This window comes from Melanostigma gelatinosum, assembly GCF_949748355.1.
Source record: "Melanostigma gelatinosum genome assembly, chromosome: 19".
Classification (NCBI taxonomy): domain Eukaryota; kingdom Metazoa; phylum Chordata; class Actinopteri; order Perciformes; family Zoarcidae; genus Melanostigma; species Melanostigma gelatinosum.
The window spans coordinates 8426956-8439895 of record NC_136652.1 but is presented as its reverse complement, the minus strand read 5'-3'; the positions used below and the strand labels follow the sequence as shown (position 1 = coordinate 8439895).

The following is a 12940-nucleotide window of genomic DNA, read 5'->3' as shown; positions in this document are numbered from 1 at the left end:
GTTATACATCATATTTGTTGTTGTTTTCATGCTCAGGTGATATGTTGCAGCAAAGGGCTGTCCCGTTCCTATTTACACCATTTCTAGAGCTCACAGTCTCTCACACGCAACCACTTACCAGGTGACGTCAGTAAGTCCTTGAGGGTTCAGGGTTTGAGGCTTTAGTGGGGACATTTGGGATTTGGCCAGAGCTCCCATATAAGGCTTTACCGCGTGACTTTGTCACGTGATCGCTCATTTTACACTGTCTCGCACATGGCTGTCGGTTGACTGTCAGTTGTGGCTGCAGGTGAGAAAGGAGGCGGTGTGATCATGGCCGAGGATGCGACTGTATCGGAGGAGACTTTAACAAGTGCTCTGACTCTGATGGTCAACTTGGGCAAAGTCCTTCTACAGACAGCCAAGGACCAGGCAGAAGGTAGGACTGATGCGGAAGAGGTCTGCATCTGTGGGGACAGATATCATTGAAAGTTTGGACTTTGTATGTGCGCTATTGTCAAGAAAGATAAGTTTGGACTTTGTATGTGCGCTATTGTCAAGAAAGCTATTCGATTGCACGCTTATTATAGAGCTGAAAGTAGTCCGGTACGTTTTATTACACGTACCATTAACGTATTCAGTGCCGGGAAGATGGGACAACAGCTGGGTCAACATAGTTATCTCCGTATTGTCTTACCGGCTCGGTTTGTCTCTTTGTCATTACAGTACAATTACATTCCTTAATAGGCCTATTACGAGAAAGGTAATTACGTTTCTTAACATTACGAGAAAGGTCATTTGTGCTGCATTCATGTAGTTTCGGAATAATCGCAAAAATGAGTTCCCTACTTTAACATTTCATGCGAACGCCCCTTCAACTTTTGAACTGTGAACAGCCACCGTGTTGTTTGAAGCAGTGAAATACGGGACATATTATCTGTGTTGTGAAGTGGAGCTTCTAATGACGACCAAGACACGTCTGGGTTTGAACGGAACACGTTTACTTCTCAAACTGCAGTGTTACAACTGTTAAAGTAACAGTAACAGTCAGTGGCGGCTGGTCAATAGAGGGCCATGGGGCATGGCCCCACCATGAGCCACACAACAAACAAAAAATTATATAAAATTATAATGTTTACTTCTCCTGATCTTTACCTCCTATAACAAGGTCCATAGGGGCATCTCAATAAATTAACATGTTATATTATATTATATAAGTGTTATTTACTGATTGTTTTCGTGTTGGAATACATGTTAAATATTTAACTGCCAAGTAATAATAATAATGCATTAAATCATACTGGGATGTTTGCTGAAATTGACAGGATGGCCCTACCTAGAACATTTTACACCAGCCGCCACTGGTAACAGTACAGTAACAATAACTTGCCTTTGTATTGCTGTTGCGCTCGAGCGCAACAGCAATACAAAGGTCATTTTTACCACGTATTCTAAAACGTCAATATTTAACTTTTCACCCACAGTTACCACGCAATATAATTATTTGTAGGCGCTGTTACGTGCTTACTGCCAACACAGTGACATTGCACAAATCAGCCTGTAACTGTGTCCCTTTGTACTCATCCAGAATCCCTGGAGACGTTTGTCCCATATAAGATCACCACTTTACTCGGCCTGATCACAGCCGGAGCAGACTTCTACAGAAGGTGAGGCGCTCTCAACACCTGCAGAATCATTTGGCCGTGTCACTGGCTCAAGTACTATGACGTCAATCCACTGTTTTAATCAAGGTTTGACTATATATATATATATATATTGTTTCATACTGTGACGCAATTCTGTGTTTTGTTGCTGTTGAGCAGCATAGGAGTGAAGAAGAAGAGTGAGGCAGAGGACATTTGGCAGAAGTATTATCAGTAAGTATGAATGTATAATCATAGCAAATGATGATAATAGTGATGATAATTACACAAATGTATATCTTAAATGTGCAATAATGTCTATAATTATTTTTCCTGACCCCTTTTTCATCCCCTCTAGCATTTGAAATAGTGAACACACTTATGTTTGTGATTTAAAAAAATGATAGGGATAAGTTAGGGCTGGGCGATAAATCGATTTAATCGATTAATTCGAATGTGTGCTTTAAGGCGATGTGTTTTATTGAAAATCGAGAAAATCGCCCCCACCCCTTTTTCCCGTAGTAGAGTGCGCGCGCATTGTTTACAAACTAAAACAATGGCGGCCAGCAGCTTCACTGCTGGCCGCCGCCGCCGCCACCTCACAACAACAACCCAGCATTTTGGAGACATTCACCAACTGTACTCCGCATGAGAAGAAGAGTGCCCGGTGGAAAGCCATCACGGATGCAGTCGCGATGTATATCGCAAAAGATATGGTGCCCATATACACCGTGGAAAAGCCGGGGTTTATTCACCGTCTCAAAGCTTTGGACCCCAGGTACGTGCTACCAAGCCGTAAACATTTTTCTGACGTTGCCTTGCCTCGGCTGTACAATAGTACACGCCAAAGGATCTCTGCGGAGCTGGAGGGGATGTCATTCTACTCCGCAACAACTGACCTGTGGTCCAGCAGGTTGACCCAGACACCGATCCACTTGACTGGTGGAAGCGTCACCAACTTAACTTTCCAAGGCTAAGTACTTTAGCAAAGAAATACCTCTCTGTGCCAGCTACAAGTGCCCCCTCTGAGAGGCTTTTCAGTGTGTGGGGGGGGGCATTGTTACATGCCACCGTGCATGCCTGAAGCCAGAGGTAGTAGACAGGCTTGTCTTCCTGGCAAAAAATATTTAGAAAAAACATGCACTACTGTTTAATACTGTTGGTTATGTTGTGAATGCACTTGATTTTGTTTACATGCACTTATTTACTGTGCAAAATATGTTATGTTGATGTTAGATCAGATGTTGCACTTTTGAAAATGTGAATGTTAAAGGGTCATATACATTTTATTTCATGCTGTGTTTGTATCAGTGTATTCAGTTAGAAAAGCTTACTGTAAAAAGTTACATTTGCACAGTTGTTTACAATGGAAGGCTACTATTTAATGCCATTTAATGTTATGTTTAATTTAATTTTATATTTAAATGATTCAGGCAAACAAAAGAGTGACCAAATACTTTTTGTATACTACAGGCACCTTTCTACAATGTTCAGGTTTTGTTTGCACTTTATTTTTATCAACCTACTTGGGAAAATCATCACAAAATAAAAGAAAAAATTGTTTTCAACAGCTTCTGTCATCTGCAAAAAATTTTGGGGGAAAAAAATCGATTTAAATCGTGAATCGGATTTTTTGTAAAAAAATCAGAGATTTTTTTTTTAGGCCATATCGCCCAGCCCTAGGATAAGTTATGTAAGTTTATTAAGGCAAAACAGTGCGGAAACAAACAAGGGAGCCCTCTGCATTACACCAAGCCAAATGCACCAAAAAGAGATGAGAACACAAACATCATAACTCTCCCTCCATCCTTCCCAAAACCATCGAACTTTGCTCAAACCGGCACGTCCCCTTTACTGACATCCAACCCACTCCTCAACTGTCTTCTTTTTTTTTTTTTTTTTTTACATACAGTTGATCCAAAGCCAAATAGCCTCCACAAACACAACACACACCAGGCCGAACAGTCAAGAAAAACCTGCAGCTTGGTGTTGGATCTTATTAGTTATTAATGTAATGGATAAAGATCAGTGTGGACGCCTCTTTATCACAGAACGTTTCTCACTTTTCCAGCCACGCAGCAGTGAGAGAGCAGGTGGAGGAACTCTTGCAGCTTGAGGTGTGTATGCGTGAAACGTTTTGCCTTTTTAAGTTTACATTAGGTCTTTGAATGTTGCGTATTATGACTTAAATTCACAGACATATTTTATACACTGCACACAGTGAAGATTGTGGTCCACATCTTTGGTTAAATGTCAATATAATGAAACCCTGAAATGCAGTGTGTATATTTATATGCATGGATTTGTATTCTAATTCTCCAGGAAGTCATGTAGAATGTGTGCAGTTTTACAAATCTGTAACAAATCAACAACAATAACATTAAGTCAGAATGCAGAATGTCTATTTTGTGACTCTGTGACATAAAAACATTTGATAAAAATAACTTTAGACTTTGATGCTATGTGCTTGTTAACTTAGAAACAAGAGTGAATTAGGTCTTTGTCCAGTTTTAGTTATACTTCATTTTACGATTCCTTTAATTATTTCGAAATATGTTTTTACATTATTTTTGTATGTAATTTGTCCCTGTCTGATTGACTTGATGTATACTGGGATCTGTTTAGTTTCATAGTTTCAACCCGTGTGTGTGTGTGTGTGTGTGTGTGTGTGTGTGTGTGTGTGTGTGTACACAGAATGAGTGGGACTCCTTCCTGGAGAGTGTGGACAGACATCTGCAGACAACAGACAGACAGCTGTCAGGAAGAAAGATCGCAGACCGCCTGAGCCCTGATACTCCGTTCACCGATGGACGGAGTGGAGCGTGAGTTCACACACTGCTGGTCACAACCTGAACTTGAATGTTCTTACCGGCTTTTTTTTTTTGTCAATTAAAACCCACAGTGGGGTTGGTCATCAGTACAAAGAGACATCTTTACCATGCAACATCCAAGTATTTTGATTGAATCGAACTGTTTGTCTCATCGTCGTCTGAAGGAGCGTGACCCTGGGTCGGTACCTGGGTCAGGGTCAGAAGCCGCTGCTGGTCCTCATCCGACATTTTGGATGACTACCGTGACGAGACCACGTGGCAGAGCTGGAGGCCCATCAGGTCAGTTAACATTCAGTTCAGGTCAGTGAACCTTACGTGTGGTTAAAACTATGCCGTAATGAGGAACTTGCAGGTGAAAGTCTCATCTTACCTTGAAACCGTAACTGGTTCCCAGTTGAACGCATCTAGCAGAAACTAGATAATGAGCAGATCAAGACAGCCTGTGTCAAAAGACCTGTACTCCCCTATGTATGATTTATCTAGAGGAGGCCTTTGTATGAATAAAATGATGTGGTGTCTGATACTTCGTCGACGCTTTGCCACAGTCTACGCAATACGTAGCTGTTGTGTTTTCTTCCCTCTTGCAAGAGAATAAACAGACAAAGACAAACTTGAATCTTCTGAAGACTTTATTATTGATTTGTGAACAAAAACTCTCTTCTCCCGATTAACCTAGAAGTCTTCCACAACACCATGTATACCAAAATGTTGAATTATTCCTTTAACCATGTGGACTCCTAAATCTTTTTTTTCTCTGCGCTCGCTACAGAAGTGTCCAAACATTTTTTTTTCCATGGCCTTGCAGCCACCACCCGTTTACTTCGAAATCAATAAATGACTCGTGTTGTGACGGAGTGAGTGGAACAGATATAACCCATTACAGGCTTGCGATCAGTGTTTTTGTGAAATTGTTTCATTTTGCGTCTCTGTAGGCTGCCCTGGAGGCTCTGTCAGTGCGGGTCTTGGTAGTTTCTTTCGGGGGTTTGGAGGGGGCTCAGGTGTGGCTGGAACAGACTGGATGTACTTTCGACATGCTGCTGGATCCACAGAGAAAGGTGAGGCCGTGACTGAATCAACTGACAACATGATAAGGAAATAAAAAAAATGTTTTTGTCTTGTTCTGTAAATTTCAAATATGAGGATCAGATTACAGCAGATTCAACCTGTCTGCATGCTATTATAGTGTAGCTATATTTATATTCAGTGCAGGTGGGTAGGTGCATGAGACTAGAGACTTGTTTTATTTAGCAGCTGTTTAATGATGTGTCCTGAAAGCCCAGTAAGCTGAAGCCTCCAAACTAACATTCTGAAAAGTCAACCACCAGATGTTAGCAGATGTGAGATGGAAACCAGGGCAAGCAACCAAATATGAAGACAGAAGATTTTCCACATGTCACAGAAGCGATCGTCAATCATGATATGTGTGTGTGTGTGTGTCTGTGTCAAAAAACTGAATAGGTCGTCCACAAAATACTTTTCATATCCAGTTTTGTTTTTTTTCTGCAGAAAATATTACACATTCCTAACACAGCAGATGTCGTCTCTGCCACAGGTATACAGGAGTTTCGGCCTCGGCTCTTCCTACGCCAAGGTGATGAGGTTCGGCTGCCTGCTGCAGTACTCTGAGTACGGAGCTGTGGACAGAGACTTCCCCATTGTCGCCCCTCATCTGCTGGAAGATATCTACCAGGTACAGATGGACGACACAGCAGCAAATACTTTGGCATTGAGGTGCTGATGTAGGAACCTGAATCGGTGATGTAAACCGAGGAAATGTGTGCCAAATTTTCAGATTGGGTTGGGTTAAACGTTGGGTTAAAAAAAAAAAAAAAAAGTTGCTCCCACCTCCCCCTCTCTGTGCTGTGCCTTTTCAAATTGAGAGAAATTACTTTGGTTCATAACTGCTAACTGACAAAGGAAATACCTGCAGACACTTTCAACAACTTCCACTGAAATGAAATGCAGTTATCAGTCCCATTCTGTGCAACTTTGATCGTGAAGGTAAATTACATTTACTTTAATTAATGGTCTCAATTAGATGATCCTTATATACTCAAAACATGACATATGCTATTTAAAGGCTCTTCCATTCTGTACTTTAGTTCAGGCTGCAAAACAAAAACAACTAGAAAATGCATTTCCTGCTGAAAATGCTGAAATTTGAAATTAATTGCAAAAACATTGCTGAAAATAGATATCCAATTTTTCAAAAATTGCAAAAAGCTTAATAATTCAAAAAGTTTAAAGATTCCAACTATGAAAAGTCATATCACCCCTCTCCTGAAAGAGCTGAACATTTTGATGTTCTAATGGTTTCTGTGGCTTAAAAAATTTCATCAGTGGTGATATTTGTAGTAGTATAAGTTGTAGTAGAAGTATTATCAGTAGAAGTATTAGTAGCATTAGAATAAGTACTAGTAGTAGCAGTAGTGATATTTGTAGTTGTAGTGGAAGTATTATTAGTAGTAGAAGTATTAGTAATTGGAAGAAGTAGTAGAAGACGTAGTATCAGTAGTCATAGTAATAGCTGTAGTATTGGTTGTTGTATTTAATATAACAGTAGTAGTAGTAGTAGTAGTAGTAGTAGTAATGGCAGTAGAAGAAGTAGCAGTAGTAGTACTAGTAGGAGTCGTACTAATAGCTGTAGTAGTTTTACTACTTTTAGTAGCATGAATAGCAGTAGTAGTAGTAGCAGTTGTCGTATATGTAATAGCAGTAGTGGTAGTCATAATATTGATGGTAGCAGTAATAGCAGGAGCAGTAGTAGTAATAGTAGCAACAGCAAAAGTTATAGTAGTAGTAGTAGTAATACTATATTAGCAGCAGCAGTAGTAGTTGTCGCAGTATTAGTAAGAGCATTAATTATTTTAACAAAAAAGCCTAATTTTGAGCTTGTTTAAATACAGTTAATCCATGGGGCTTTTATTTTGAAAGGGTGGGGCTGGGTGGGGGAGGGAGGGGGAGAGGAGACATAATCATCATGTTTGACACACATAAACAGAGGTTATTAAATGACAGGCTTCATCACAAGCAACTTAACAGCATTCCAACAACAAGCTTTAATGTGTTTTTGGTATTTTTAGATGGGAGGTGACTTTTTGCTGGATGAAGCTGGGAAGGTCCTTCTTTCTCACCCGTCTAAATCCCCAATTGACAGGCCGACTGTGAAGGCCATCCTGCAGGCCCTGGACCCTTCAGGCTGCTCTGCCGACTCAGCAGAGTAACATCAACATGTGGACGACGAGCTGTGAAAGATGCTGGAGACACTTGGGTTGATCAGGGGGGTTTAATGTAATCTTTTTGTTGTTGTTGTTTTTACCACATCACTGACACCACAGAGGAAGAGCAGCTCTTTGACTCACGTTTATGACGTCACGTCTCGCATTCATGACACCATGAAGAAATGTGACCGATGCAGAACTGTAAATCAAAGACGAATGGCTCTTCTCTTTGTCGTGTCATTGTTGTGATGGGAGCATCTTTCAAAAAATGAGCGGTACGACTGGATTGCAATATAGTTTAGTATGATTTTAGCAATGTCACTGTAATCTGTCATGTTGGAGAATATGGCATTCCTTTAGGCTTTACTTCAAAGGTGCTGAATTTGACTTTCAGAGCATTAATATAGCAGCAAACAATTATTATCTATGAAAAGATATAGCGGAGTAATGTCTACCTGAGCAGAGACTGAAGTCACTCTTCCTCTGTGTGTGTGTGTGTGTGTTATAATCCGAGTTTTTGTGTTGACGTAGCCGGGCCGGCTGCTCGTGCATGCTGTTGCATGTGAGTCTCTGTTGTAGCCCGCTAGCTAGCTAATCACCACCACTGCGCTCATACAGCAGTAACTACTAAACACGCAGTGCCGACCCTCTTAGGGCCCACCCTCCGGTTTCCCACTCAGGTGGCTCTATCAGTACTGTTGTGATTTGCACTGTTTGTGCTGTTAGCACCGTTAGCTGCTAGCCACCGGCTCAGCCATCACCATGTTGAGAGCCTTGTGGAGTCAACAGATACGCTCTGAATTTGGTATTTTGCACCTTTTATTGGTGACTTATGCAGGCTTGGATTTTGGAGGCCCTAAGTGGTGGTGAGAGGGAACATTTTTAGTTTTGGAAGGGACAAATGACTACATTACCCAGACATGATGATATCACTGGCTACTTAGTGGCTGGTCAGGGTAGAGATGAAAGCTGCTGCTGCATCCTCTTTTTCTTATGTAATCATGAAACTGCACTTTGAGATTTTACAGTAGAAAAAAAGACATAATTGCTGGTGTGCTACAAATCTGATCTGTTGTCTATGAATAAAATAACAACATAATTTGTCAGAGACTGTGTGGTGTTTGATGTTAAAATCCCACAGGATGACAGCCCAGGATTTCTGATGAGTAGGAGCTGGGTATGCAAAACGGTATGTACCAAAAACTGTCGGTAAGATATGTAGTCTTCTTGTCCTAAAATTTAATGAGAATGTTCTTGATTTAAATCAAAATATTTGCCAATTTTAGAAAAACATTGTATAGTTGCATATATTTAGACACCATTTAACATTTTAGAACTTGGGCTTCTTTTGTTAAATAAAAAAGGGTTCCGTAGAAAAATGTGTCTCTAGTCCTATATTTCTAAAAGTAAGTTCTCACAAACGTGTCATTTTGGTACCAGCACTGTATCAAAACATATCACACAATACCCAGCCCTACTGATGAGGCAGATTTATGAAAAGCACTTACATTCAGTGTTTTATATACAACTCTTTTGCTTTACATACTGTGGGAAAATGTTCTGGTCTGAGATGTTGAAGAATCAGCAATTTGACCAGACTTTGTTAAAACAGCTTCAAAGCTCAGCAGTGCAGCTAAGCACTGGCCTATTCCTGTTCAGCCCAAACACATTGATTTATATCTTCAAGAGGTTCACTATGTGCTGATTCTGCAGAAAGCGCCTCCCAGATTTTCATGGTTTCCTTTTTTTTTTTATTGCAAACTTTGAATAAATATTTAGAATCGCCGGTGTGAAATCACAGCAGAGTCCTGACTGGTTTACATTCATATCACTGCAGCTGCATGACTAATATATTTATTATACTAACTTCATCTGATAAAGTTAACTAATCTTACTTTTTCCGTACTTTTAGAACTTAAATGGCAATACATTGCTTATTGAGCATTATCCTACATGCATATGGTAACTACTTAAACACTAATGCTGCACTAATAGCATATAGAAAGGAAATTATAATTGATATTTCCATTGAAACACATTCTTTCTCTAATGGAGAAGTTTAAGACTCCACCAATCCAGCTATGTTTTAAGTGTCTATTAAAGGGCAATAAGTTATTTGAAAATAGAATGGGCTTTTATTTCTCATGATTATAATGACTGAAGCTCAAAGTAAGAAAAAAATAGTTATTCTTAAAGTGACACCCTGTCATCAAACTCGCACATATAGTTCATGGTCCGATCGCAGTAGTGGTCCCACCAGTCGCCGTCGTCCGACGACATCGACACGCAGTTCTCGCGCCTCCCGCCGTCCGGCTGGCTGGACAGGAAGTGTTTGCGCCACTGGAAGTACGAGACCCGCGTCCCGTCGTCGAAGAGGTACATGCCCTCAGATCGCAGGTCGTTGACGCCCAGCCACACGGGCCAGTTCCCCGGGTGGAAAAAGGACTTGACGTAGTCGGCGAGGGCCTCCTGCTCCTTGCGGTCGCGCGGCATCGCCATGCGACCGCCGCGCTCCAGGCACTTCCTGGACGCTCCGGCGTAGTCCTCGTGGCTATTGTACACGAGATAGCATTTGTATCCCATCCGGTGTCCCTTCTGGCAACCTGACAAGCAGAGAAAACGAGACAATCATCCAGTCTTAAAACGTGCATCAACAGATGTTTTGTTGTCCACTTGAGGGCAACGCAACATTTAGATATTACCACCATACAAAGTTTATGGTGAACAAAGCGCCCCCTTTTGCTTATTTTTCACAGCAGACGCAGAGCTAAATTGGCATTAACTTGGAGTTGTATGAAAGTAACTCTGTTACCTTCCAGTCTTCCCATCTCCTTGCGGTTGGCCTTGCTGTGATGGTAGACCACCCGGATGCTGTCCTCCAGCTCCTCAACTTTAGCTGCCAGGTGACAACAACAACAAACAAGGAGACATGAAAGTTATTCCAGGGCATCGTCCTCTTGACTTCCTTTTTTAATGGTATTTATCAATGGTATTTAATGGATTGAATGGTAATGATGGTCTATGGAGGACGTCCAAATGTAGTTCATCTCATTCACTTTCATTCATTCTCATTCAGCGTCGTTTTCATTCAGCTTGCTTCTTTCATCCTGTGCAATACCTTGAGGGGGGCGCCACATGTATCCTATCCATTTGTCCATTTTACAATGAACATGACTTACTTCAGGTGAAATGCCAGAAATATATATATATATATATATATATATATATATATATATATATATATATATATATATATAGGGTGGAAAGGGAAAAAAAGTCAGTGGAGAAATGTGGATGTGTTGTGATCGTCTTACCGTCCACCCTGGTCAGCCGGTCCAGTAACTGGCTGACTTTAACATCCAGGATGTAGTGACCAACATTCAGCTTGTGGATGGCCTGGTCCATATCGGCTAATCTGGACACTAACAGAATGCAGTAGGACAAGGACAGGAAAGAGAAATGTGTTGCATTCATGAAATATGAAATATTACTGTGCTAGAGTACAGCGATAAGGCTCATAGTCAGACTAATATATGATGCCGTTATTTTCCACAGTGATGACATAGTGTTAGGAAGCATGACAGCTGAACTGGATCTGGATATGGAGACTCACAGACATAGTTGTATGAGTTTTCAAAGTCTGACACTGGGCTGGTTGGCTCTGGTTCAGGCTCTGGAAGAATATCGGGAACGTCCCCTCGCGCCCTCTTCACCTCTGAAAGGGATGCCTGGCACACAGAGAGAGCAATTGTAATTTTAAACACTTCTTAGGTGCAATTATAAGGTCCTACCCATTTCTAAACTTCTTAATGTTTATCACATATACACATAAATAATCATCTCAAAATGTATAAACATACATCTTCAATAACGTGGACCACAATGGATGTAAATGTTTCGCTTATCATCCTCATTATCCTCTAAATGATATGCCGGGTGGGGTGTTTGTGATCTGTACCTTTGGTATTGTCCAAAAAATCAGTTTGAACTTGAAACCATGTGTACTTTAATCACTATCAGCAACACCCTGTGTGTCAACATGTTCCCTCTGTGGCATATGGACTGACTGAGGGAGAGGCGTGTTTCATTTTGAGGTCTGACACACACATTACGTTTTAGTAGAGGGGAAAAAACGACCAGATGGACTCGCTCCTCTCTGTGTATCATCATCAATTCTAGTCTTTAAAACCATCAACATCCTCAACGTGTCTGGTTTATTTGCACTTCAACCATCTCAACATAATATTCAGCAAAAAACGTCTCATTGTTTATTGTATTTAGCTTGATTTATTTAGCTTGACCTGACTCCCTCCTATACACATGTACAGCACTCTGAGCACTGTGAATGGTGTTTCACCCCAAAGAAACAGACAAGCAACAGCAACATCTCCAATGAAACACAGTTTTAAGTGAATCGAGTCCAAGCGCACACACAGTACACACAATCAGTCCTGACCTGTGTTGGTGCTGCGGCGGCCGTCCCTGTAGGAACACACACTCCCACAGAACATAAACACAGCAGAGCGAGCGAGGTGGCAGCCGGTCCCATCTTCTGCTTCCTAATAACTCTGCTTTTACTCCAGCAGCAAAACTCCCTCTGAGTCTCTCTCTCTCGTTCCACTGTCTGAGTCTCTCTCTCTCACTCCTCTTCCCCTCCCGACCCTCGTACTTCTCTCACGGATGTGATCCAGGACTCAGCAGCAGCAGGGATCTCCCATCAGAAATGTGAATGAGAGAAAACACACAGATGCTGAAATGTCACGTATTTAGAAAACAAATCAAAGTCACGTCCCAGTCGTCTCTGCTCTCTCTGTCTTGTTCAGGATGTCACTCCTCTCCTGCCAAACAACAGGATGTTTTTTCTCCCACCTCCCATTTCCACTCTTTGTGTGAACTCTGTAGTTTTACGCAGGGGAATAACAACATGCATTTTTAAGGCCCTTTAAATGGTTTTATTTCAGCCGAAAGATCATTTCCATACATTCCATGTATCTCCAAAATGTCATGAGCTAAGAAAAGCACTTCTCAGCTTTGTGACTATATATTTTTCAGAAAGACTTAAAATCACCAAATGTAGAGATATGTGGTTTTCTTTGGACGGCATTTTGGTCCTTTGGTTTAGATGGGAAAAAATCGAATCTGGAGATACAAGACTTCCATTCCAATTGAGAGACATCCTCAGTTCACCAGCAATGTAAACAAATTCAATTATAATGTCAGTAAAAGCACATTTGTCTCATAACCTGAATCAGTTCAACGCTCATAG

General features: G+C 41.1%; 2 protein-coding genes across 3 annotated transcripts; one reads left to right on the top strand and one right to left on the bottom strand.

Moving 5' to 3' along the window:
- Nucleotides 1–260: 260 nt before the first annotated feature.
- Nucleotides 261–8738, top strand: selenol (selenoprotein L). 2 transcript variants are annotated; one of them, XM_079290683.1, is made up of 9 exons: nt 261–418; nt 1568–1646; nt 1803–1856; nt 3694–3739; nt 4317–4444; nt 4618–4732; nt 5386–5508; nt 6006–6143; nt 7611–8738. In XM_079290683.1, exons 1-9 carry the CDS (start codon nt 313–315, stop codon nt 7746–7748), a joined length of 927 nt encoding a protein of 308 aa, XP_079146809.1. In that variant the 5' UTR covers nt 261–312; the 3' UTR covers nt 7749–8738. The 2 variants fall into 2 exon arrangements, with proteins under 2 accessions (XP_079146809.1, XP_079146808.1); XM_079290682.1 differs by having other exon boundaries at nt 7537–8738.
- Nucleotides 8739–9149: 411 nt separating this feature from the next.
- clec11a (C-type lectin domain containing 11A) lies at nt 9150–12240 on the bottom strand. The gene is made up of 5 exons (XM_079291029.1): nt 12131–12240; nt 11288–11402; nt 10989–11096; nt 10487–10570; nt 9150–10277 (listed from the first exon to the last, which is right to left on the bottom strand). Exons 1-5 carry the CDS (start codon nt 12221–12223, stop codon nt 9865–9867), a joined length of 813 nt encoding a protein of 270 aa, XP_079147155.1. The 5' UTR covers nt 12224–12240; the 3' UTR covers nt 9150–9864.
- Nucleotides 12241–12940: the final 700 nt, after the last annotated feature.

Coding starts and splice junctions, on each gene's coding strand:
- clec11a (XM_079291029.1), bottom strand. CDS start 12,223: ATGGGACCGGCTGCCACCTCGCTCGCTCTGCTGTGTTTATGTTCTGTG. Junction 11,403..12,130: donor CCGCCGCAGCACCAACACAG/GTCAGGACTGAT, acceptor TCTGTGTGCCAG/GCATCCCTTTCAGAGGTGAA. Junction 10,278..10,486: donor GGAGATGGGAAGACTGGAAG/GTAACAGAGTTA, acceptor TCTGCTTGTCAG/GTTGCCAGAAGGGACACCGG.